Source organism: Camelus dromedarius, chromosome Y, assembly GCF_036321535.1.
Source record: "Camelus dromedarius isolate mCamDro1 chromosome Y, mCamDro1.pat, whole genome shotgun sequence".
NCBI lineage: Eukaryota > Metazoa > Chordata > Mammalia > Artiodactyla > Camelidae > Camelus > Camelus dromedarius.
The window spans coordinates 15,450,805-15,478,323 of record NC_087473.1 but is presented as its reverse complement, the minus strand read 5'-3'; the positions used below and the strand labels follow the sequence as shown (position 1 = coordinate 15,478,323).

At 44.2% G+C, this 27,519-nt stretch overlaps 1 protein-coding gene and 1 long non-coding RNA gene across 3 annotated transcripts in view; one reads left to right on the top strand and one right to left on the bottom strand.

Annotated features, from left to right (window-relative positions):
- LOC105086564 (uncharacterized) overlaps nt 1–12,800 on the top strand; it is a 482,576-nt gene extending 469,776 nt beyond the window's left edge. The window contains exons 8-9 of the long non-coding RNA XR_010379613.1: nt 10,259–10,723; nt 11,131–12,800. This is a non-coding gene — a long non-coding RNA (uncharacterized LOC105086564). The remainder of the gene's footprint in view (nt 1–10,258; nt 10,724–11,130) is intronic.
- The window catches only part of LOC135320459 (anosmin-1), a 170,611-nt gene that overhangs the window by 34,669 nt on the left and 108,423 nt on the right, over nt 1–27,519 (bottom strand). For both annotated transcript variants that reach the window (XM_064483598.1, XM_064483599.1), the window contains 3 exons: nt 19,499–19,721; nt 11,183–11,367; nt 8,652–8,781 (listed from right to left, as the gene is read on the bottom strand). In XM_064483598.1, the coding sequence (XP_064339668.1) occupies nt 8,652–8,781; nt 11,183–11,367; nt 19,499–19,721 (538 nt within the window). The remainder of the gene's footprint in view (nt 1–8,651; nt 8,782–11,182; nt 11,368–19,498; nt 19,722–27,519) is intronic.

The window sequence follows — 27,519 nt, the reverse complement described above, 5'->3', positions numbered from 1 at the left end:
ATACACTTACGGTTACTGAAGGGGAAAAGTGGGGAGGGATAAATTAGGAGTTTGGGATTAGCACATACACACTATTATATATAAATTAGAGAAACAAGGACCTACTGTACAGCATAGGGGACTCTATTCAACATCTTGTAATAAACTCTAATGGAAAAGAATCTGGAAAAGTATACACACACACACACATATAACTGAATCTCTATGCTGTACACCTGAAACACACACAACATTGTAAATCAACTATACCTCAATAAGAGACCTTTATCAATAAATAATCCTTAACACATGTATGTGTATACTATATATGTATGTATACACAGACCATTAACAAGTATATGTATGTATGTGTACATAGACGGGAACAAGATAATGCTTTAAGAAGACGAATGTTAACTTCATTACTTGTTTGATTTCCTCAAATGATGTCCATGGAACAAACTTCAGCTAAAATGCACCTCGTAGGTAGGCGCCAGTGACCAAGGGCAGGTATATTTCTAAAGCACTGATATACCCAGTCTCACATTTTCCAACTTTAGTAGGTTGGTTCTGATATTTAAACTTCTTTTCTTTCTAAACACAGCAGTTGGGATAATTTTCCTTTCCCCACACGGAAGAAAAGAAAGACAAGGAAGGAAAGGAGAAAGGGAAGGAAGAAGGGAAGGAAGGAAGGAAATAAAGAAGGAAAGAAAGCAGGAAGCAAAGAAGGAAAGGAAAAGAAAGAAAGGAGGAAAGAAAAGAGAAAAAGAGAGTCACCCCGCAGTATCAACAGAACAGCTTAGGGAAGGTGCAGGCGGTGGGCGGCAGGCAAATTTCCAGCCATGAGCTAGTTTGGGGACACGTGCTGGGCGCGGTCTTGCCCACTGGACAGGCACACACAGAGCAGCTGCCCAACAGTGTAACAAGTCGTGGGTCCCCCTGGAGCGACAGAGAATTTAGGTCTCCCACTGGTGTCTGTTCTTTTACTGATACTCTGTAATGTACACAGGGGGTGACAGTGAGTGTGATATTTGTACGCTGTGGAAACAGTGATGTCTGCCTTCTCCTTTTTAAGGGATCCTATACATATGGGGAAATAAGGGGGAAAAGATGCAGGGGAAACTTTGAATTCGGAAGGCAGTGACTCACAACTGGATTATGTACATTAGAGGATGTATTAGGTTAATAACAACGGGAGATGGATTTTTTTTCTTTATGAGATCCCTTAAAAGCATATAATTTCATAGTGTTAAATTGACATTGACTTATCTCAAATGTCCACACAAATGTGTGCCTGCTTTTGGCAACAGGCAAAAAAAAAAAAAAAAAAATGGATCCACCAAACTATCAGTGTTCACAGCAGCACTATTTATAATAGCCAAGACACGAAAACAACCTGAACGGCCATCAACAGATGACAAATGACAAATGCTGGAGAGGCTGTGGAGAAAGGGGAACCCTCCGACACTGCTGGTGGGAATGCAGTTTGGTGCAGCCACTATGGAAAACAGTATGGAGATTCCTAAAAAGACTAGGAATAGACTTACCATATGACCCAGGAATCCCACTCCTGGGCTTGTATCCAGAAGGAACCCTACTTCAGGATGACACCTGCACCCCAATGTTCATAGCAGCACTATTTACAGTAGCCAAAACATGAAAACAGGCTAAATGTCCATCAGCAGGTGACTGGATAAAGAAGAGGTGGTATATTTATATTTATTATATGGAATACTACTCAGCCATAAAAACTGACAACATAATGCCATTTGCAGCAACATGGATGCTCCTGGAGAATCTCATTCTAAGTGAAGTAAGCCAGGAAGAGAAAGAAAAATACCATATGAGATCGCTCATATGTGGAATCTAAAAAGCAAAAACAAAAATAAACAAACAAAAACAAAGCATAAATACAGGACAGAAACAGACTCATAGGCAGAGAATACAGACTTGTGGTTGCCAGGGGGGCGGAGGGCGGGAAGGGATAGACTGGAATTTCAAAATCGTAGAATAGATAAACAAGATTATACTGTATAGCACAGGGAAATATATACAAAATGTTATGGTAGCTCACAGAGAAAAAAAGTGACAGTGAGTGTATGTATGTCCACGTATGCCTGAAAAATTGTGCTGAACACTGGAATTTGACACAACATTGTAAAATGATTATAAATCAATAAAAAATGTTAAAAAAAAAAAGAACATGTGGTATATTTATACAATGGAATACTACTCACCCATAAAAAGAATAAAATGCCATTTGTAGCAACATGGATGGACCTGGAAATCATCATTCTAAGCGAAGTTAAGACAGAATGAGAAAGAAAAAAAATCACATAATATCACACATATGTGGAATCTAAAAAAAGAAGTCACTAATGAAGTTATCTACAAAACAGAAACAGACTCAGACATAGTAAACAAACTTAGGGTGACAGTGATGGGAAGGGATAAATTGAAAGTTCAAGATTTGCAGATACTAACTACTGTATATAAAATGGGTAAACAAGAAGTTTCTTCTGTAGAGCACAGGGAACTATATTCAATATCCTGTAGTAACCTATAATGAAAAAGGTTATGAAAAGGAAGATATGTATGTATATATATGTGTGATTGAAACCTGATGCTGTACACTGGAAACTGACACACTGTAAACTGACCAGACTTCAAAGGAAAAAAAAAAAAACTGTCAGTCTTCCTTCTTTTACTGACAGACACACAGAAATCGTGTCCATGGCACTTTATTTCCCAGATTCTGTAAACTTGTAAATAATGCCTCGTAGCAGGCAGTAGTCCTAGTAATACGTATTTCCAACACAAAACCTGCAACGTGTGCACATTTTTTTTTGCCCTGTCCCTAACTAGCAGCATGATGGAGAAAAGGTTACATGCCAGTTAATACCAGATTACGTTTTCCCTTGGCACAGCTGTCACTCCAAACTGATTCCAGGCGTGTCTGGGCCCTCTTATTTAATAATCAACGGTTTCTTACTCAGAGAAGTGGACAATAATGTGAAATGGATCTGATATTGGGCAGGGTGGTGGGACCGGAGGGGAAGTGAGCCTGGAAAGGCCTGTCTGTCTCCACCTGTTAAGTCTGTCCTACGGAGGACCAGGACCAGGACCATCCAGGAACACAGAGGCTCCTTTCATGATCTCACCAAATTCCGTCCATGAAACCATTGATCTACTTATTTTACAGAATTCAAAATACATTAGATACGTTCTGTAAGGGGAATCACGTAGATAACTGAATAAAACAAGATGTGAACCACAGATGGCTCTTGGTAACCCACGCATTCCCTTGACCTTTAAATGCCAGCCTCCCCGCCGCGAGCCTCTGGACCACGAGCAGGCCCCGCCCACAAGCCAGCCCCACCCACGAGCAGGCCCCGCCCACGAGCCAGCCATGCCCATGGACGTGCCCCGCCCACGAGCAGGCGCGCGTGCCCCCAGTAGCCTGCAGCCAGGACCGAGTCTCCCACAAGGAGGAAGGCTTGGCAACTAGAGGGAGAACGTGCCTTTTAGGTTCTGCCTGCTTTTCCTGGTCACACATCTCCTCTAACCCCTATTTCCTGCATCACCTCCTAAGTCAGCCGCTTTCACTGACAAAGGCTTTAACTTGCACGGGTGTCTGGAGGAGCTCCGTCTCTGACAGGTGGTCTCCACGTGTCAGAAGTCACATGTGCAAACGTCCTTATGAATACAGACGTTTCCACACCTGTGTCCTGAGGCTGAAACGGGAGAGACCCTAGGGTCTGGCGGGCTTGGTGGCCAGAAAAGCCGTTCACCCCAGTAGTAACCTAGGAAGGCCATTCACCATGTGGAAGGACCATCACTTCCATTTTCTCCATAAAGAGACAAAAAGCTGAGAAGGACTACATATAAAGGACAGTATACATTAGTCTGCTAAATTATTTGTAATGTTAATTTTTAAGGTTGAAGCCAGTTTTCCTTCTCAAGTCTCAGGGAAAAAGACAGTATAGAGAATTTAAATAAGTAAATAGAGAAATTACCCCAACGTCTATTACAGCCTTCCCACTATACCAGCAGAAATTACTGATTTCACCCATTCTATAATCGTGGATTTCTTCTGGGGAGATGTAGGGGTTAGCAACAAAAACATCCCCCCCAAATGGTATTCCCTTGGAAAGGAAAAAGCATGCAACTGATTTACCAATCTATGAATAACTCAGAATTTTCTCTAAAAACAGGTATTTGGAGTGTTAGCATTGAGTTACAGGGAAATAAATGAGTTAAAGGGAAATTAAGTGAGTAGCCCATCCACTCCGGCGAACCACACACTAATTCTGTATTTTAACGGGAGCACAAAGACAGACAAGAATGTCGGCTTTTCCATGAGAATCGGGAGTACAGCCTGTGAATACCCGGCAGCACATGTAAACTAAACGAAGCCCGTTTTATCACGTTTTTCTCCTGTCCTGTTCCATTTTACTTTTACTTTCAGGTGTCCCTGGAAGATGGAAAGGATCTGGCCCTTTCCCTTGACCCAGCCTGACATGATCCAGGCTGGTCATCTACAGAACTCAAATACACTACATCACTGCCCACCCTTGGCACAGATGATTATTTCGGAAGCAATATTTCTTTCTTAAAGTAATTTTAAACCAGGAGAAGACTTAACAACTGGTACAGCGTCTAACTGGTACAGTTGTGGAGCACAGCAGGAATAAGCGGGCTTTTTATAAAACAGAAATGCACCAGTTTTGGAAGCACAGCAGTGACATTAAAAAGTGGTAAGCCCCACACCCATCCCTCCATCTACCTCACTGCCAGCAGCCTTCCAGACTTTAGTTCCCGTGCTCTGGAAACCAAACACTGCACGAGGGTCACAATTGATGCTACTGTGGTTTCGGTGAAGAGGCATCATGAAATGAGGGGAGGGAACCAGATCCGCTCAACGTCTAAAGACGTTCACAGCAGGGTACACCATGTATCTCCCCACCTTACTCCATTTCAGGCACAAAGATACAGAAGTGCTTGCTGGACAAAAACATTGAACAATCTTATTGAAATATAATTTATCTACCATACAGTTCACGCATCTAAACATGCAGGCCAGTGAGTTTCAATGTTTCCTACACTGTGCAATCATCAGTATCATCCGTTTTAGAATGATTCCATTACCCCAGTAAGATCCTTCCTGCCCTACTGGGGAGACTTTATGGTAGAAACCAATTTGTCTTTCTGTCTTCAGCTTCTAGTTCTACCGCTTGTGTTTCTCGACTGCAACCCTGCGGGGTGTCCAGAGCCCTGCCCGTTGGTCCCTCCACCCCTCAGAAAAGCCTGTGTGCAGAAAAGGCCCTGGAGCTCGGCAGCCACACTGACTTGGAAAGGATGACTTTTCTTCTGGAAATATGTGTGTCCCCAAGGAAAGGAAAGAGTTTTCCCTTAAACCCTTGTCTCAGGCATCTCTGTTTTAGTCAGTGGCAGCACCATTCTGTCAGTGGTTGGTGACAAAAGAACCCTGAAGACACGCCCTCCGTACAAGCCACTGGCAAATTCCCGGATCCTGTCAGATTGCCCTTTCCACACGTACTCCCCCAACAGTTCACTTCTGCCTTTATCCACGTTACATCGTCTTTTGTTGTTATATCCGCTAGCTGGTTGTGTTTTTTAGATTCCACGTATAAGTGATGCCATTCAGTATCTGTCTTTCTCTGTCTGACTGACTTCACTTGGCATAATGCCCTCCAACTCAGCATCATCTCACACCAGGAATACTGCCTTGGTCTCCCACTGGCATCTCTGCCTCAGCCCCCTCCACCTTTCATGTGTCCACAACACAGTGGCCTGAGTGGTCCTAACTCTACTGAAATCTAAGTGCCATCACGTCAGCATCTCCCAGCCACTCCCCATCGAACTCAGGAAGAACCACGCCGTTACCAATGACAACGGAGGCCCACAAATCCACCTCCCTCCTTCCTGTCCATCTCCGTCTTCCTCTGCTCCACCCTCCAGCTCGTCTGCTGCTTTCTGAATCCTGCACACCCACTACTGCCCCAGGATCTTTGCACCTGCCACCTCCTGGAACGGGAAGACTCTTCCTTCAGATTGTGGCAGGGCCAGCCCTTCACTTTCTTTATACAAACACGTTTTCTTTGCCTGCCCTCCCCAAACTACAAAAATCAAAACCAACCTCCTCTCCACACATCTCCTGTATTCTGTTCCTTATTTTTCTTAGAGTCAGATATCACTGTTTACCCAACTATATGGGAGGATTTCATGCATTTTATGGATTGTTTACTGTGTCCTCTCGCTTCTAGTCAGGATCAATCTCTGTGTGTTCCACAGGAGCAGACATTTCTGTCTCTTCTTTCACTTACCCCCTTGGTGCCTAGAACAGTGCCTGACACATAGTTGGTGCTCAGCTGTAAACACTGTTTAATAAAAAAGGGAATGAATCATGAGTGATAAAACAAGATTCAATAACGCTTTGTTTCTGCCTTAAAGTTCTCCCAGGAAGGCAGGGGAGATTTTGTAGGATTTTAAAACTGCATGATGGTGATGGTCACATGACTTAGTAAATTCTAAAAATCATTGGCTTCCACACTTAAGTGACTTTCATGGTAGGTAAACTGTATCTCAGCAAGGTTGTGAAATTATTTTCTCAGCAGGACACATTTCTATATCTGAGGAACTGACTGGGGAAAGATGTGGTACCATCTTGTCCACGACTAGACACACCTTGGAAGAAACGCCTTCAGCTCTTTGTTGGAGCTACTATGGTCCCATCATTCTGTGAGGCTCCTTCACTGAAAACGGGAGAATCCACTATGAATTCTGGGCATATATTTTTGGTTTGCCCAAACTGCAAGAACTGAAGTCTGGAATGATGTCTGTTGGGCATATTTGTAATAAGAGCCAGAAACAGGGCAATTTAATGGTGACTGCAAGACTTCCCCGAGATGGTGCACAGCCATTCACCAAAGCCCATGAAAGTGTGAGGGATGCAGCTCTAACTGTAGACGGCTGAGGTGCTCAGATTCGCCAGGAGTGGTGGGACAGCATGGCCCTGCTTCTTCCCCAGGATGGATGACTCTTTGGCAGCTGGCAGTCACAGGACTGACCCTGGGGACTGTCCCAGGACCTCTGCCCAGATGCCGCACAACTCTCACAGGTATTTAACCTCTGTCCCCAGAGGCCAGGGGCTGCATGTGTCTCACGTCTGCATGTGCAACCTTGATCTGATTTTCAAAATGTTCTCCTATTCTAAAAAGCTAATCTGCAATTTAAAAATCAAATGGCAGTTGCCTTCTCATGTTTCTTTTTTCTAAGAAGACAGTGCCTCTGCTTTTCACTCTAAGGAGACTTATTTATGAATAAAGTGTGTTCTATCCAAAAAAAAAAAAAAAAGCACCAGACAAAATCCTGTGGGCAGCGGGACAGGTGGCAACACATTTGACCACAGCACACCTGCGTCGCGTTTAAACCATGAAACTCACGGTGAAAGTGCTTAAGCCCCGTCGCTCACCTCTGAACCCACCGTCAGTTATTCATTAAATCCTCAGACCAGGGGGAGGAAGCCTTCAGACGGGGAAGGACGGATACCCTTATGTTTCACTTCACCCTCCGGCTTACTCGGTGTCTCCACCCCAGTGGGGGTGGGGTAAGGACGCACTTTCCCTTTCTTAAAAGAACTCTTTAAAACAAAGACTTAAAAATCTACAACATACACTGCAATAGAACCCAAGTATTAAATTATTTTGGATGCAAGTTTTCCACCTGAGACCTATGATTATGCAGAGAAAGGGGTGACAATATTATCTAACGAGAAATGGACAGACTAGTGAAAACATACATTTCCCCCCAAATGGAACAGACATTGCAAGTCACAGCAGCCAGTTCAAACCCTCCTGTATTGAAAGATATGACTGACATTATACGTCTTACATAATTCATCAATATCACAGTGCATGTTTGAGATAAATTTAAATTCGCTTCCATGTAAGGGGATTACGCTGATTAGTGACTAACTCACTGCTTTACATCCACGGAACTGGACTGTGATGATGACCAAGTGGACATACTCATTCAGAACGCACACAGCCGTCTCAGCGCAACTGGAGAAATAAACACGGAGCTGTTACAACGTCCAGTCAAATTATGCCCTTCAACTGTCGCCTGAGTGACTCCACATGTAACACGGTCAGTATTCATCAGAGCCCACAGAGGCTTCAGAACAGCAGTGAAATAGGCACCGAACAAAATGATGGCGATGATAAGGCGACTCGGGAGGGATTTAAATTCCGGAGGTTATGAAACAAAAGAGATTAATTCACACTCAATTTGGCAGCTGTTTCAAGAAACCCGTACAGTCTGATGCAGCAGAAACTAAACCTTTCCTCCAAAAATTAACTGAGTGGTGCCTGAGGCAGAATATCCTGAGAGACCCAGGGGAAGCTGGTCGTGGAAAACCGTCACTTCCACGTTGAGAAAACCCATCCTGTTACCTCCTGCAGTCTCTCAGAGGTAAAGGCCCGGCGACGGTCCTGACCATAAATTCACACGGTACCTTCAAACACATCTGGTCCCCTCTGCGGAGACCGGCAAAGCCACCTGTTGGCCAGCTGTAAATCTGAACTTGGAGACGTGATGAATGTGTCCCCAGGTGTGCGTGGGAGGCAGGGGAGAGTCGGGGTGGGACTGACCTTTGGAGGAGCGGAAGTGTTTGCTGGGGGCCGTGAAGCCCCGGGTCCCGTGCACGTTGACGGCTGCCACTCGGAACTGGTACCACCTGCTGGGCCGTATGTCGGTCAGCTGGACCCGCTCATCCGTGGTCTGAGGGGACAGAGCACAGGGAACCCTTTTATCCGGACGTGCCCATCGGGTCTGTTTTAGAAACACTCTTAACTCATCCGCCGATGCAACACAGCCTTGACCTGTCCCACGTGCCTGGATACCTGCAGCCAATCCCACTAGTCATCAGAGAGTTGTCAGGAAGGTTTCAACTGCTAACTTCCATTCCTAGGCCTTTCATCCGAAAGAGTTAAAGATCTCTGGAAGGCAAAATCTTCTGAGGATTGCTTGGGCTGTTTTTAAATCCAGCGACTAAAAACAGCATTGGAGGATTACATCAATCAGTGATACACAGAAATGAATAAATATATGAAGTAATCATGCCATTAGAGAGAACATGAAATCATGTCTACACCGTAGAAGGAAAGGCCTCTTACTGGCGTGCCAAATTTAATCCTGTAAGTAAGTAGGTGCGTGAACCCACACACTTCAGTTCTGGAAGCACACTGCCACCCAGACTTTTCTGTCTTTGAATTTGAGCAAATGACGTAAGATCTGCAAGGACCCAGCCATGTTCCTACAGGGTGAGGTCTGTTAATACCTCTTGGTCCAGTGAATGTGCAAAGAAGACAACTGGACTCTGGGAGTGGTCCACGGCTTTTGCTGTCTCTGCTGCTATGTCCCAAGATACCAGGTAACGTTAACGTTCTTCCCACTGCCTGACTTCATCCAGCTCAGGGCCCACACGCCCGGTGCCAACCACATCCTACGGGAGGTCGGGAGCCTTCGCCTCGACGCCGGGGATCAACGCGGGCACGCGGCCCCACCTGGCCTAGTGCCAAACTCCACCTGCTGCTCAGTGGGTGACACTGGGGACGAGTGAGCAGAAACCCTCCCAAACCTCAGTTCACTAGAGCTTGCTGAAGAGGGCTGTGCTGTGTACTTCAGCTTTCAGAGGAAGCGCAGCGTTTCCGAGATCAAAGAAGATGAACTCTCGGGCGTGGCTTTCTACCTCATTTGGCAGAATCTGAGACAACGTGGTCACCAACTGGTTCAGTCAGCTGGAGCCTTCAGTTTGAGAAGCTCACGTCAGCACAGCAGCCACAGCACTGAGCAGACAGAGCGAGGAAGCACCAGGTGGTGTCGCCTAGTGAAGGCAGTAATAGTAATAAAGTAACAACAGTCCAAGGCCTTCCCTCTCGCTCCTAAACAGAGGATATGAAGGAGGAGGTCTGCCCATCAGTTACTTTCGTACGTCTTTCCATTTAAACTTTGGACCTACTTGGAAATTCCATCGTTTGGGAAATTTACAAGTGATACTACCGTAGCCCCCTTGAAGGGAGCACACCATGGAAGTCAGGTCCAACTTGGGGTTGTATTCTGAACATCTTTATGTTTTACTCAAGCAAAAAATTTTAACAAAATAGTTACAGAATAGAATTACTAAATTTGACCGTTCTCCCCCCCCCCCCAATTTATGCTCTTTCTTTTTAACGTCAAATTTCTCATTTATTTTCAGGTCTTTATTGCTTATCTTTCTGAGATACTACCATTTGGAAGAAAGACTAAATTCCTCTTCCAAACATCTCAACGCTGAAATTTATTTTATATTTACTGAAAAAACAAAATCATGGGAATCTCATCCTTGGAGAAGGATGATCTGATCACCGAGAGGAGAGGATTTTTCCTCTACGGATACACGTGGAGAAGGCATTTTAGTTGTTGAAAAGCATGAAATAGTTCCATATTGAGAGTTTCTCCCTTTTCCCCATCCGTGGAGTTTTCTGGCAGCTGGCAGTCCATTGAACAGCTCTTAAAAAGAAAGTAAATATTTTGCTTTTCGAATCCACAAGACAGAAGAGGAAGGCGCCCTGGAAGATACACCACAGGGGGCTGCCATCCAGGTGGCCTGCCTGTTGGTAAGTTGACTCGGATGAAGAAGGAGGCACTTGGAGAAGACTTATGAGCCGCTGGCTCCTTCCCGGTAAGCCCCTCTGTGATACGGATGTTACCCCATGCCCCTGAAGCCCTGTGTGGAGCACAGGCTTAGATGTAGGAGAAATACCGGGGAAGTCGTTTAGGTGATCAGGTGTCACATGAACCAGCCCTCTGGGTGTTGCATTTCCCTTAGTCTGGATGGGTTTAAGTTTATCTCAAGGGCATGTGGTTCTGGGCGGAAATAAATGTGAACACTCAGATTAAAAAATTATCTCCCTTCTGCTTGCACTGTGGGTAAGTTAAGCCAATAGTCAAGTTCTAGTGGTACTGGGTTCTACGTACGGAGCTCACCCTGTCTTCCGCCGACGGCACAACGCCTCCACACCAGATTAAACTATTTTGGTGGTCACACTATGCTGACAGAGGCAGAGCGAGTTAATCTTCTCTCTGCAGGTGTGTGGGAGACACTACTGCAAGGGAACAAAAACGCCCACGAAGCACTGACCTGGGCTACCGTCTGCCAATGTGTGGCGTCGTCTTCGCTCGGATGGATCCCGTAATTCCACCGTCTCTGCACCACGTAGATCACAGGCTCGATGGAAATGTTGAACTTCGAGGACCACTTAATCTCCAGCTGTCCGGACCGCAGCTCCGTAAATCGTAACTCCTTCCTGGGCTTCAGGGGGACACCTGAAACAGAACCACGCCAGTGAAAACCACCCACAAGGGGCTCAAAACGGAGGTGACAGTTGAGGGAGGAAAACCTACAGGAGAGGCAGGCAGATCCCGTCTAATGACAACTGATCCTGTTTCCTTTCAGAAAAGCGGCTTCTCCGTCTGAAGGCGTCACCTTTGAGATCTTCTGACACTGAGTTCCGTTTCACTTTCCCATTTTTTTAGAGGGTCTGAATTGAGTCCTGATTCTGGACTAGTTTTTGTCTCCCCAGTAAGCTTGACAACTCCTTCACGTGCAGTCTTCTGAATCAGTCATGTTACCGAGCCGCCCCATGTGAGGCTGACGGGAACTCCCACGAGCAAGTGTCACGGAGAGTTGCCAGTCCTTTTTAACACTTACAGGCTCCGTCCCTACCCATGGACCCCAGGGTCATTGTAACACCGTTCCTGAGTTTGCCATCCTTCCCATCTCGGGGAGTTTTCCTTTTAAGGCAAACATTATAAAGCCCAGCCCTCTCACAGGGTCAAGTCTCACGAGAACGATTTCCAAAGCCTGGGTCTTGTGGGTTCCCCAGTGACTGCCAGGGCCCTCCCGACAGACTTACCATTTAAAATTGGAAAATGATGAATTTATAATGTTTGGTTTTGGCACGCCTGAGTGCCTGGCTTCAAAAGTCCCTCACAGGTGTCTCATCCGAAAGTAGTTAATCATTTTGATTCCTTTTTCCCCTGACAGTGCGTGCAAGTTGCCTGGTGACTGCAAGATTTAAGAACCATGGTTCAAAATCACAGCCATTACGGAAAGGACACTTTGAAACAAATGTCTAATACTAACAGGACATATAAAACTAACCGAATTCGGTAGGGCCTGTGGCATCATGATGTTCAGTATCATCAGAACCAGGAGCCCCAGTGGCTGATGAAATCATTTTCTGCTGAGAATGAGCGTTTGCCTAAACCACTGACAACTCATTTGCAGTGGCTGCTTCAGAAGGCTGCGTTTCTTTCTCCAGTTCTTAAGTTTAAACCAAGGAAACGGGGACGCGTGCAAATACAGACTCTACCTAAGAGCTGACGCACATTAAGTGATGCAGCTGAATGTCAACTCGTTTCATTTTGAACTTCGTTCAGGCTCAGTCTTGTGAAATCTTAAAGTCATTAAACACTGAGGGGTTGGATAATTTAACAATGGCATCTGTACATCTGCCCAAAAGCTCACTGACTTTTAAAACCACTTCTCCAGAGAACTACATCCCCCCGACCAGTAGCAGCCTCCACTTTGATTTGCCGACGGGCGATGTCTGTATATACGTCGCCTTTCCTTCACCATAAACTTGCCTCCCCTGGTCCTTCCTGTGCCTTCATGAAGCGGGTGAGGGGTTATGTATCTACATTTGGAACACCAGGGAATGGAGTCTGAGGAAGATCAAATAAATTGCTTGGAGCTATGACCCAATCTCCAGTTTCTCTCTGAATTTTATGTTTCTCTCCACATTTTAGAATTAGGAAAAGCCACTTAGGAAGGGAGAGAAAAGAAGTGGTTTTCATAGCTCCGAAAATCCCTGGGACGTCCTGGTTCTAATGTCTCTGCTGTTCCTGCTTGCCCTGGGACTTCCGTTTGTCTCTGATCCTGTTGCGTGAGGCCCTGCGTGAGTGTTCTCAAACTTGGGTTGCAAACTTTTCTTCTCGGTGCATAATCTTACAGTAACGCCTTCATGACTTGAATATTGCTGCTAAGCAAGGGTCTCTCAAATCTATCCCCAGTCCCTCTCTGGGCTGCTGCCCCACCGCCCCGTCCCCATCCACCTGCGCAAGTCCCATCTCAGGTGCCCCTCCCCAGCACGTGCCCCCTCCCCGGTGACGCATCTTCACAGCAACTCTAGGCTCTATGGAGAACCACGTCGTCTTGTTCCTGCACCTACCAACATCCACAGTGCACAGCATCCTTCCAGGAATCCCTAAGTCTTTCTGTCTCCATGGCGACCACCTGTTCTAGGCACTTTCCTCTCCTGTCTGAACCCATCTCCCTGCAAGTCCATCTCTTTTGTAATTCCCTCTGTACAATATTTGTGGTTATTTTCCTAAAGTAAAAGAGGAGGCTGTCCTTTACCTTCCCCGAACACTCAACTGCATCCCATTTTCTGTAGGGCGAAGGGGAACGTCTCTGTATCTCCCTCAAGGCATCCATCTTCATAATCTACTCCCCGTTACCTTTCGGTTGACCTCCTGGTACGTTGTACGTTTACTGCACACCCTACCCTTAGACCCACCCAGCTTTCCCAGAAACTCACTGCCAGCGACTTCCTACTGCCACGGCCTGTTTATGTGATTGCTTTTTTCACTCTGAAATGTCTTTCCCTCTATTTTCTGACTACAGACCCTTGAACACTTCCAGGCTCAGCCCAAAGGCCACCCTTAGGAGCCACTTTCCCTAAACCTGCCAACTGGAAATAAAGGCTCCATTCTTCCGTCCGGCTCTTCAACACTTAACCTGTAACTGTCAAAACGCACATTTCACCGCCTCCGGCCGCAACAGGCTGGTTTAAGGCTGTCTGTCTTCCCCACGAAGCTACAGACCCAGAGGTCAAGAAACGTGTCTCCTCCCTCCCCACACCTCACGGTGTCCCGGGAGAGAGCATTCTGCGAGAGCAAATGGTCTAGAAGTGTTGGCTGAAGGAACGGCCTAACCCTTCTCGGTCATCTCTCAAGAACACAGCTGGAGAAGTAAGTGGTTATAGGGGAAGAGGGCGTGAGAAGGGATACATCTGGGAGTTTGCGATTTGCAAATGTTAGCCACTATATGTAAAAACAGACGTAAAACAAATTTCTCCTGTATAGCACAGGGAACTGTGTTCAATATCTTATAATAATCTTTAATGAAAAAGAATATGAAAACAAATATATGTATGTATATGCATGACTGGGACACTGCTGTACAACAGAGATTGACACATTGTAACTGACTGTACTTCAATTAAAAAAAAAAAAAAGACACCAGAACACTGATGCGAGTCCTTGCAACAACAGTACACCCCTCTCTGCTCAAGGTTCTCCTAGGAAAGGAGAGGACTTTCACAGGTGTTCAGTGCCACCTTCTCCAGCACAGGTAGAGTCATATGACTCAGACGTACGTTTACTTACTTCTTAAAGAGGGGAAGACTGGTTAGTTCCTTAAACTCATAGAGCACTCTCTCTGAGACTTCCAAGCCCATCTTTTTCGGGGGCGGGGGGTAATTAGGTTTATTTATTTGTAGAGGAGGTACCGGGGATTGAACCCAGGACCTCGTGCATGCTAAGCATGCGCTCTGCCGCTGAGCTATACCCTCCCCCTTCCAAACCCATCCTGGCTCTCCCGGGTATAATCCTCTAGTGTAAATGCAGCCACAGCCAATACTCCAGCCGCTGCAGTAACCTGGACTCACTGGAAGCAAACCCAAGCATCCGAGTCCCCTCCCACTAAGGCTTTAAACTTGAATGTCATTCAACTACCAAGAGCCTTAATCGGACATGATGAGCATCAGGGCACTGTCAGCTGAAACTCATCCGTTTAAAAATCTCTTTAATTATGATGTGCAGTAATCTTGTGATGCGCATGTTAAGGAACGGCCCGTCTGCTCTGCGTTAGGGTCAGCGGGCTCCGTTGTTGGGAAGAACTCCTGTACCGGCCATAATTGTGTGCAGGTGGCGCTCGGCCCCCAGGCCCCCAGCGACGGTCGGTCGGTCCGTCCATCGTCCTTGCCGGCTCAACCAGCATCCCAACTGCATAACCAGACGGAGAGAGTGGAACTCTCCTCCGTGTGGTTTTTATTATGTCAATGACTAGGATTTTTCTTTTTTTAGTATTATTATTTTTGAAAAAATTAGTCATCTGAACTCTAAACTAGTCTGTTAAAAAATTCAAAAATGCTCTCATATAACACCTGACAATATGTGACAATACAGGTGCATTTTTTCTTGAGGCCATAACAAGTATTTTGGTGAGATCAAAGGAACAGAACTTCTATGTGTCAAAAAATATTAAAGACAGACTGATGGAAAAATCAGCAGTTACTAATCACCTCAAGATCTAACTCTTGCTGTAAAAATACTTGTCACAAGTCTAAATGGTTTGAAAATGCACCAAAATATAGTGTTCCAGTGATTCAGTAATTAATCACCTCGTAATAGTTCTCAAACAGACAAGTGTACTCAAGGAATCTGGGCTTAGATCACATTAAGTCATTCGGTCACTGTATTCAAAATGTGATAAATGAATCTGTGAAAAGTGGTCCGTCTCGAAAATCCTAGGTTTATATATTTCAAATATTAAGAGATTCATGGAAATAGTAAACCAACTCCACGATCAGACCTTTTTGAAAGGAAACGAACTGATACACGATTAATTCCACGTTAGCACCTGGTGAAGGAAATGAGTGCTGTGCGCGTGGGCATCTCGATAACTGAAGGCCACAAGCTTCTGACTCTGTACATTTGGAAAATCATTTCAGCTTTTCTCCTTCCCTCCCTCAACCAATCGCCACAGTTGAGAGTCAAGAGAGACACTAAAATAATAAAGCATCACCTCTTGAGAGAGCCTAGTCCAACCAGCGGTAAACCAGACCTGCAACAGGGGAGAATCAAAGGGGGAATCAGGTCGCCACCGAACCACAGCTGTGTTTCACCTGCGGACGGCCCACCGTGTGAACTTCCCACAACCCTGTGAAGGCGTGCGTTTCAGAGAACCAGCACCTTGGCGCGTGGCTGACCCATGGCCGCGCTGTCAAGTCTTCCAGGATGCTAGCATGCTTTATTTGAAGGGGGAGGGGAAAGCTCACTGCTGTTGTCCGTTGGCTGATTCAGAACATAAGTAAAGTTAACTCAGAGGCATCAGCTAAGGACCGTTCTCGCAGCATAACCTAGATTAATAGGTTAATTAATAGGTTAATTAATCTCGCAGCATAACAGATGTAATGGGCATTCTGTTGATCATCTTTTCAAAACACACAATGGTTTTAAAAACTCAAGCTTCCAGCATATAAAGCTTTTGAAGCTAGAAAACCAGTCCAGCCCTCACGCCCTCTTCTCTTCCACAAACAAGGACCAAAGTGGATATGTGTTTCCATATATTTTGAAAATTTTTCATTAGCCCAAGAAGCCTGGAAAGGAGAAATAGGACGGGGGGTGGTACATCTCAATTTATGGCAAAAGTTAAGAATGGGATTGGCCCATTTAAATGAGTGTGTGTGCACGGCCCCCTTGACGAGGAACTCCTGGACCTGGTGGAGGCTGGTGTCCTAGTGACTCTGCCCCGCAGCGCCCAGCACGGCGCACAGCCAGCTCTCCTCATGACCCCTCACAAAGAGTCCATAAATACTCACTGAGCTGAAATGCTCAGTAAACCCTGGTGACATCCGTCCATTTTAAATAGGGAAGACATTAAGGGCATGCTCTTTGGGATTTCCTATGAGATGACACTTCAATAAGTAAATCGGGAATGGATGAGGACAGGAGGAATTTACAGCTTTGTCCAACAGAATCTGGTTCTTTGTAGGGTGTGCTCTGAATCTTATTTAAATAATTCCACAAATTAGTAGAAAATTAAGATCAGAGAAAAAAAAATCTCCGTGTTATTCATTAGCCTAAAACAACTGCTAAATCAGTGATTATATTAGACTTAAACTATTTGATACTGATAGATCTTTTAATTGACCTATAATAATACAGTGGAGCCCAAAAAGAGGTTGAAGTTTAGGGTCCTATTATGGTAGCTGGATAGAGCACCAGAATCCTCTTTGGAGAGTGAGCAGGCAGCTTGGCTCCAGGTTGGGAGCGCCATCAGGGACTTCGAGTGGCCCATAAGGACCTGAGATTGTCCCTGCAGGGCTGCAGAAGGCTCTCCCGGAGCCCCTCTTGGGGCTCACTGAATACTGACAGATGCTCCGGGGACACGGACGCCAGCCCTCCTTCAGGAGCTGCTGCAGACGGCAAGGAAAGAATGTCTAAGACTTGACGAGACCGTGATCCTTATGCTTATTATGCAAAAGTCGCTGTCAGGCCAACAGGGGTCTGTTGACTCTGTGGTTAGTGCTCCCTCCATGAACTGTCTCTCCACAAATGTCCAAGTCAAGGGTTACTTGGGCCAAAGGGAGTAGAGGGATTTGTAACTGACTGTACTTCAATAAAAACAATAAAATTTAAAACATTTTAAGAGTACAGTTTAGAGAAGACTGAATACACAAAAGAAAAAAAAAGAAACGGGGTTGAGGGATAAATTGGGAGTTCAGAATTTGCAGACACAAACTACTGTATGTAAAATAGATAAACAACAAGGTCCTACTGTGGAGCACAGGGAACTATATTCAATGCCTTGTAATAGCCTATAATGAAAAAATACAAAAAGGAATATATGTATGTGTAACTGAATCACTAGGCTGTACATCAGAAACTAACATTGTAAGCTGACTCTACTTCAATTAAAAAAAGAGCTACTTGCAGTAGAAAGGTGACTTTAGCAAAAATCCATCCTATTTAGTTAAGCGTGGGTTTAAACTGTAGGTATCTTTCAATAATTAATCATTTACGTTGGCCCTTTGTAGAATTATTTCCCCTCTTCTCGGTGAACCAGAATATACTTGAAGTTTATACTGACTTCAGTGCTTCACATGAAAAGCCTATTTTATTTTATATTGCCTCTTTTAAATGCCCTACTTTTACAACAACAAAGGTTTCACAAATGGGTTTTCAACAATCATTCTAAAGCATCCTACTTTTATGGTAAATGCTAATATTTAAACAGCAAATGATCTATAACCACAGAAAAGGTTTCATAATAGTAGATTTTTAAGAACTTACATGGGAGTAGATTTCCGTGGAAGTGATTTTTATGTAGTTTACAATAAAAGGTACATAAACAATAAAACTTTGAATCCATTGAAAAAATGTTCAGTCTGTTAAGGAAAGCAGCCATGATTTTGAATTTGAGACAGTACTTGTGCCAGGTTTCCAGGCATATTACAGAAAAAAAAAAATGGAAAACTGTATGGATTATACAGATTTCAGATGAGAGTATTTCCAAGTGGGAGCCAGAGGAAGATGGGGCAGGTACGTGAATTCCAGGAGATGTCAATTGTTATGAATGTAAGAATGGCCTTCTGAAACTAGTCAGCAAGCCCGGAATCAAACACCAGCATTGCAACAACGTACACTTGACGTGTGTGAGTGCAAGTGAGAGAGAGGAGGTGAGACACATTTTTTCTACTGGTCGTGAATGACGTCTCCTGATGTGTTCTACTTTCCTCTTCAAGTTAGACCCAAAAAGTAACAAACTCTTACATCTCTCACAGTGTACCTGGATGATACCCCAAACTATACAACAGCATCGGTCTGACATAAAAGAACTCAGCCACGTTTACAGAAACAGGCAAGAAACACTCAGCGTAAAGGCTTTACATGCTCTAGAAACTGCCTATGAGTGTACACTTACACCTGCTAACCTGTTTGGTAAGTTGCATTCCCCATCTTTTGGAAAACAGCAGTTCCTCCACCTAGAATCTTGAGACACTAATCCAAACATTTAAAGTCCCTGCAGACTCACTTCTGTTCTTGGATCACGACAACAGAAAAACCACGAGACCCGTGCATTTGTTATGTGTTTTTCAACTCTGCTGCATCCCCAGCCCTTTCTTCCAGGGATTTAAATCTGCTGACACCACCAGGGTAGCCAGTGGAGCTTAGCTGATTCAGTGGCACTGGAGAAAAACACAAGGTTCCCAAGCTGATGGTGGCCTTCCTAGGTGGTAAATTTGAAAGGATTCATAGGCGAGAGCTATTATTTTGTTATAACTTTCAATGGAGTATCACCTATAAAAATACTGAATCACGATGCAGTGCACTTGAAAACTAATAATACTGTGAATCAAACATACCTCAATTAAAAAATAAATTTAAAAAAAGGATTCAGATGAATGCTTTGCTGTGCCCCAATCTGGGTTCACTGCAGCTGAGTCCTGTGGTGCAGTGAATATTTTCAGATGATCGTAGCACAGAGTACCGTTTCTTAAAGCTCTGACTTTTCCTGCAACAGTCGCATCTTTGAGTGACACCCTCCCCCACGCGCACACGGACCGTGATGGCAAGGCCGCTGTGTGTCCCCTGCTCTGCCCCTCACCTTTGTACAGGGTCTTGGGCACCTGGCAGGTGTGTCCGCAGCCATTGGAACAGCACTTCTTCACCCCCGAGCACTCGCTGTCCACTTCACAGCTTTCAACGCAGGCAGCAGCGAAGCCGCTGGCTTTCTCTGGGGCTGGGCAGTCGCCCTGCTTCACCGACAGGATGTACTTGAGGAACTCACAGCTGGTCAGGCATTCATAGTTCTTCTTGGGGAACAGAGGCTGCGAGAGGATGGGAAATCATTCTTCCGTTAAAGACACCTGACGTCTGATTGCCAAGACATCAGAAAATTCTCATTCCGTTGCATTTTCCCTTGAACGGTTTGCATGCTTTCTTTCCCCCGAAGAAATGATATTTTATGCTACTTTTCTGAAGGAATATGACCCATGAGTTGTAACTTTATATTACATGCAACAGACACACATCCATTACACACACACACATTCACAGATTACATTCCACCTGAGTTCGGATGTTGTACATTGAATGTACGTCAGCACCTCAATACACTGACAACTAAACACAGGGAAAGGGCTCATGCTCTTAATTACAAAAGGTGGAAACCTAGAAACACTAGCTAGAAAAAATACAATTCCTTAGAATTGCAGATGTCAATGAAATAGATTGTTAATAATTAATCTTATATAATATTTGAGAATAACATGAACTGACTGGATTAAAATAGTGTCTCAATTCAGGAACTTCCCAGGTGAAACAGAAGAAAGGCCAGGGTTTCAATACTGAAGTACCACAAATACGGAGCTAGTTAATTACAAAAACTTTATAAACATTTAGGCATCATCAGTTCTTAAGGGTTTTGTCTCATCTTCAATTTCACAGTTCATTTTTCTGTTTGCTGCTAGATGTGTTTTACTTCGTTGGTTTTGAAGTTCTTGATTCAGGTCCAAACCTAACTTAGAAATCAAAGAAGCACAGAAGACTAACAGTTATGCAGTGCTGGCCACCTCTTCTCTTTCCACAAAATGTATATACTTTATGCCCCGAGAGAAAGTACTTAGTTCCCCAAATCACTGGCCCCTGCCACATGGGCTGAGATTTCCAAGGAGAAATACTTGTACTAAATCTGCCAAGTGTTTACTGCTTGCTAATTTGGAAATCACGGGGACCTCGTGTGCACAATCGTGTGATCAAATCAACTCAGCGGACACTCCATCGCACGTGAAAACGGGGTGTAATCTGAGAATCAGGTAAGAAAGTCAGGGCCCTCTGTTCATGTGATTCTCACATGCCAGCCACCACACCCTTGAACTGCGAAGGACAGGAAACCAGAGACGCTATCTCCTCATCTCACTAATTTACTCATGGAGCTAAGGGGGCAGAATTAAGAACAAACAAACAAAACCAGTGGCCGAGACAGATCTGCAACATTGGTTCCGACTGAGCATAAGAGCAGAAGGATCATAACTGGAACGCTCAATGACTGGCATCTTCCAGTTGATGTGGGAGTTGTTCCCCACGTCTGTTCAACATTTTTCCTTTTTGCTATGGATTACAAAATGTGTCTTTAAAAAAAAAAAATTCTGTTACTATTTTGTTGGCCATGGAAACCAAAAACGGTCATCTCTGCCCTGGCACTTTCTAGACTGGTACCTGAGCTTGAAACGGTGCAGATTATGTTCCGAGTATTATGAGGTTGTGCAGACTGAGAACTAAGCTCTGCTCCCAGAGGTGGCCACCCCAGGTGCTCAGCTGGGCTGGAGTCCCTGGTGTCTCTCTTGTTTTCCCTCTGCTACAGGGTTACGGCTTAACACTTCCAGATTCTTCTGTAATTCTGACAACAATGTTCTAAGAGCCGAAGGCAGCGAGTTGGCTCGGCTTCTACTACAGTGTGACCCACCATGAGGGTCCAACATGCTTCAGTTACATCAAGCACGGAAATCTGCAGGGAGGGAACAGAGCCCTGTTGGAATTTATAAGAAAGAACCAGTCTTTAGTTTGTGAACTTAAACAAAGATCGTCTTACAAATACATGGATTTGATACAGTACCCTTAAGGAGGTGGTCTACTTAACTGCTCTGTTGTTTCTACCTATTGAATGCAAATTTTGATGTCCTCTATCAATTACGTTGGATAATCATCTTGGAGTAGGTTGAAAAATGTTAATGGTCTGAATATAAATTAGAGAACATATGGTCCCCATACACAAGGTCTCTCTCCATGTCTTTAATCACCGCTTAATGAAAATTTACGAGTTGAATGGAATCAGGACAAAAATGCTTACAGATCAGAGAAAATGATGTGCGAGAATACTAATACTCTACATATGAAGAAAATGTGTGAATTGGTCCCTTAATGGCCAGTTGGAAATCCTGTGAACAAAAGGTCTTCTGGGTGCAGGAAGAGAGACTTCTGACCATTAAGCATGTAATATTCCCTGTGATACTACAAGTTAATTACTCGTGGACTTGTCAAGAGGGATGTGAACATTTTAGAAAAGGTGTGAGTTACCCAAATCATTATGGGTGTAACGCCCATCAGCTTTATGGAAATGAAAACACACGTAGCAACAACAGATGCATATGCTAACTGCTGTATCTGTTTACACAATTATACCCAGTCTAGTAAGACCAATAATGAACTGTACAATTAACACCACTACAGTTCCTTTATAAAACTATTCATAGTAATAATTTCACCAATCACACAAATAACCATCTTTTGCCAGGTCACTGGCTCCAGTTGAAAATTTGGAGAAGACATGGTTGTTATGCTTATTAATTTTTGTTTGTTGTTTGTTTGTTTTCTTCCCTGACCGTATGCAAAAATAAGAAAGGAATTGTCCTCAAAGGTCATGGCTTTTTCTAGGGTGGTTAGTGCCTAATGTATGTCATTAAGCATCCAGAGAACGGCTTAAAAAAGCAAAGTGGTGAAGGAAAATGTCCCTGGGTGCACTGGATTAAGAGAAAAATCCTTCATATTTTAATGAATAGTCTACATAATATTAATTCTTATAAATCTCTCTTACATCCCATCTCTTAGCTAAAAACTAAAATGTGTTTTTTAGTGCCTTACCTGGGCAATACGCTAAGCTCAACTTAACCTGTGGCAAATTGTAAAAATACAATGATATACAACAGTAGGTGACAGTTCTTGGATACTTTTTTAAAAGACACTGTCTTTGTTTTGTTTGGTGTAAAATGCAAGGTATTATATAATAAAATAATCTGTGCAGCAATCATGGAATGATGGCCACAAACACATTAAATTCAGTGAAATATGTTACTATATTAGAAATCATATAAATATGAGGCCTCAAGATGTGGAGAAAATTGCGCATTTGGTATTAAGTTCAATTCGCCCAGAATCACTCCATGTGCCAGATCTCAAATACAAAGCTTTGCCAAGAGCCAGGCCCTGGTGGGCTCCCTTCCTGCTCCAGGCAATACACACAAGTGCAACCCTGAAATGAGTTCCGTGCCACCCTCATCACCACCGTCACCGTCACCAGTGATCAGATGATGGACCGGCAGTGGTTGTTAACTGCTAACAGGTACAGAAGGTTTGCAGCTTCCCTCATCCTCTGCCAGGTGCCCTGCCCTCCACCAGTGCCCCACCCCGACACATGTCCCGCCTGACACTGCCCCACCCCCTACCCCTGACACTGCCCCACCCCGTGACCAGTGCCCCACCGTCAACAGTGCCCCCACCCCACATACACCCGGCGCTCCCTGACACGTTCTCCTCCGCCCTGACACACACCCCACCCTCTGCTAGCTGCTTCACTAGCTCATCCCACTGATTCCTCCCCACACCCCACAGCCATGATTCTTTCCATTTTATAAATGGGGACACAGAAGCTCAGGGGGATTACAATTTAACCAAAATCACAGACAAACAGGAGTGTGGGCCACTGTTTTTCTAAGGGCTGCCTCCATCTCAGTGTAAAATCAGATGATGGCTAAGCCACTGGCTCTCAACTTGCTTCCCTATTAGGGCCACCTGGGGGCTTCTAACACTCCAGAAATATCAGGTGGTAGAGTGGAGGGGGAAATGCACATAGGTATGTGTAAATCATATGCATGTAAATCAGAAGGGCAGTTAAACTCCAGAGATATTGATAAGAACAAGCAACACGGAAACAGAGCCTGCAATAATGAACTTCAAGAATAAAAATGTAATTTTCCAGGCATCCAGGTAGAAAAGGCAAGTTGACTACGAGGGAGAAAATAAGGGTTCCCTCAGGTTAATGTCTATAAAATGTAATGTGTGAAGCCAAGATATGGTTTTATGATAATAAAGAATACATATGCATATATGTGTGTGTGTGTGTGTATAAAATCAATCAGCTAGGTGGTTATTCTAATACACATGTGACAGGAATATTCTCAAAGACATAAAGGCTCAGAGAATTTAGCACCCATGAGCCTTTCTTGCAAAACTATACAATGTTCCACAAATTAACAGAAAACAAGAAGAGATGGAGTCAGGCAGCACCCAAAGAAAGTAACGTGTATACTTATACATTACATGAGAAAACAAAGTTTGTGCAATCCAACTTGGACTTCAGGTGTCACAGAGGCAAAGTCTGTCATGAACAATCTCAAAGAAAATGATCCCCACGGACGCCTTTTCTGAAAGAAGCTAAGACACGATCCAATTTAGAAAGCCAAGAATAAAGAAATTAGCATAAAAGAACCACTAATCATTCAATCATCCACATAAATATAAAACTAAAATTGAGTAAAGTAGGAGTTATGGTTTAAAAGAGAGAATTTGATGCAATAAAACTAAAGGTAAAAGAATATATTTAAAACACTGGTAGGTAGAAGAAGTGTGAGAAATCTAGAACTTAATTTTAGGACATCCATAAATAATAAAATAAATATGGAATTTTCAAAAATAATTATTTCAACCTCATAATATTTTTCATAATCTTTTTCCCCCAGAAATTTGGGAGGTTCCTTCTTCTTCTGTTATATTCATACTACAATACCACAAGACTACAATAATATTAAACTTTAAGCAGTATTAAAGCTACCTTGCACACTGAGATGCCTGGTGAGATGTCTGCCTGATATACTGGGGTTTCCATGAACACCCCCAGGTTCGATTATCCCCTAGGAAGACTCACGGGATGCAGCACATACTCATATTCAAGGCTATGATGTAATATAGCAAAAGGATGCAAAGCAAAATCAGCAGAAGGGAAAAGGTCTATGGGGATAAATGTGGAGGAAAGCAGGTGCAGGGTTTCCCAACGGAGTCACACAGGATGCGCCGAATCCCTCCAGCCGTGAGTTGTAACAACACCCGTGAAATGCAGTCAACCAGACAAGTTCAGTGGAGACCTGAAGCCCAGAGTTTTTCTCGGAGGCTGGTCACACAGGCACCTTCTGCCTCTCATGTACCCAAAATCCAGACTCCCAGAAGGAAACAGGTGTTTGCCATCAACCACACTGTTTGTACCAATACTTTAGGAACAGTGCACCCCTCTTATCAGCTAGGAATTGGTGAGAAATCTCCCCCAAATCTAAGTTTCCAGAAGCCAGCCAAAGGGCAACCTTTCAAGTAGAAATGTCTCAGGACAGGTTTGCTGTGGTAACTCTTCTGCACAGGTAACCACGGCTATTTCTGGATGGTAGAATTTGGAGTGAAGGTTAAGTTTTACTCTCTTGTGTGGTTTGTTATATTAATGATTTAACGGGCATATATGATTTCTATAAAAATAAAGACATTATACTGTTAAAAAAAAAACTGCCACTTGTATCTTTCAAAGAAGGCATCTAAATACAAGGGATGCACGAAAGAGGAAAAAGCATTCTCAATTCAAATTCAATTCCAATGTTTCTAATTTGAATTTTCTAATGCTTGGAAATGCAATTATGATTTGCTTGGAAACCCAGTTACACATCCCAATTTATTAGGTGAGATTATAATTAATTTGGTTCCCAGGCAAACTAGACGTTAGCCATGAATACTATAAAATTAGGGAAAAAAATCAGAAACATTTATTTTTAAGAAAGTCCCTTTCCTATAGGTACATGCTCCTTTGGCTAGAGTCATTTTTACTCATGTTTATCTCAGTTTCCTCTCGGTTGGCTTGCTTTTCTATTTATTTTGAAGGTCAATGTGACCCTCTGTATGGGGATGTCCATGTCAGATTCTCCCCTGGGAGCAGAACTCCAGAGTCACACTGGGAGACCTCTGGAAGATCATCAGGCACCTGAATAATTCCCCAAATCCAAAAATTTCTAGAGAACCGGGGACGGCTAAGACACTTGAGTTAAACCATCGTTTCCTTCTCTCCCCTCCTTCCTGCATTTTGTCAGTAAGAGCTACCAGGCATGCCCGTGACATGAGAAGCCCACTGAAGCATTTACAGACTGACTCATACGCCAGATTGGCATTCTAGGTACTAGGTGTCTAATGATGAACAGACGGAAGGATCAAAATGATGCCACACTGTGCTTACAGTTTAGACTTTTACTAACAAACAAGGAAGATCATTAAGCAGTTTAATTTGTATTAAGTAAAGGTAGTCACAGGAAGTGATGGAAGCACATGTGAGGTCAAAAGAGGATTAGACGAGGAGAAAACTTTTTAAGATAAGCCATCAACACGTTAGGATGAGTGAGGTGGGTAAGGGTGATGTAGAAGACAGGAATATTCTAGAAGAAAAAAATAAGCATTACGAAGCGGCAGAAGCAAATACAGGGCACCCTACACGAGTCACGGCAAGTGCGTCAGCCACGTAGGAGCTGAATGATCTGGAGGCAAAGATAATTCCGCAAGTCTCCCTGTCTTCACAGAAAACAGGAGGACAGTAATTACCACTGTGTATCATCACCCTCAGCATGAGCTAAAGGATGTCGGACACTTAGCACAGGTTCAGCCACGCAGTAATGCTGTAATGAGTGCTAGCCCCGATTACAGGTATTAGAATTTTAATCCCCAGTTCTTACTGTATCACCGGTTTATTATAAAAGGTTTCAACGCAGGAACAGCCAAATGCAAGAGACACACAGAGCAAGATACGGGGAAATGGCAGAAGACACTCTCCCCAAATCTCCATGTGTTTACCAACCCGGAAGCTCTGTGAACCCAGTCGTCTGGGGTTTTATGGAGCTCTCACTGCAAGCGCAAGACTGGTTAAGTCACTGGTCAGTGAGGCCTGAACCCAGCCTCCAGCTCTTCTCTCCTTCTGTAAATCAGAGATGGGGACTGGAAGTCTGATCCTCTAATTACAGCAAAAGCCCCCTCATTATCATAATAAAAGACCTTATTTATTGCTCACATCACTTAGAAACTCCAAGGGTTTTTAGGAACTTTGTGCCAGGCAAGGGGTCAAGGGCCAAATCTACATTTCTTACCATAAATCATAATAGCACAGAAATCTTCCTTGAAATCTCTCATTCCTTCGTTTATACACAACTGTGTGGATATCATACCACTTTTAGACAGACCAGGTCATCACAGAGTGAGAGAAAAATGAATGTGAACAGAACGTTATTTCCTCATTACGCACATGCAAGGGAAATGACAGATCCCACAGGTTAGGAAAATGGTTCTCAGCTGGAGTGCGCTTCCCCCCTCCCCCTGCTCCCCGGGGAACATCAGACAAGGCCTGGAGACATTTCTGGTCGTCACAACCGGGAAGGGGGACACCTGGCACCTACTGGGGAGAGTAGGGTTGCCCCACCACAAAGAAGTGTTTAACTTACAAAACAACAATAGTGTCAGAGTGGAAAAACTCCAGATTAGAGCAATATATTGATTCCTTGGCCAGAAAAACACAAACGTGAAAGGGAGAGAAGACCACATCGGTCTCTAGAGGAAGTCTGTCACCTCCTGTAGGACACAGACGTTGCAACAGCCAAACCACAGTGTCATGAGCGCTGGGACAGACACGTGTACAAACCCAGTGAGAACCACTGTCAGCACATACTCAGAAAACACCTGGACAGTGTCCAGCAGTGTCCCAGGACAGGGGCACAGCTTCTGCTCCTGCCCCTACTGCCTTTCGGTGGAGAAGACGTCAGTCACCATCACAGCACAGCT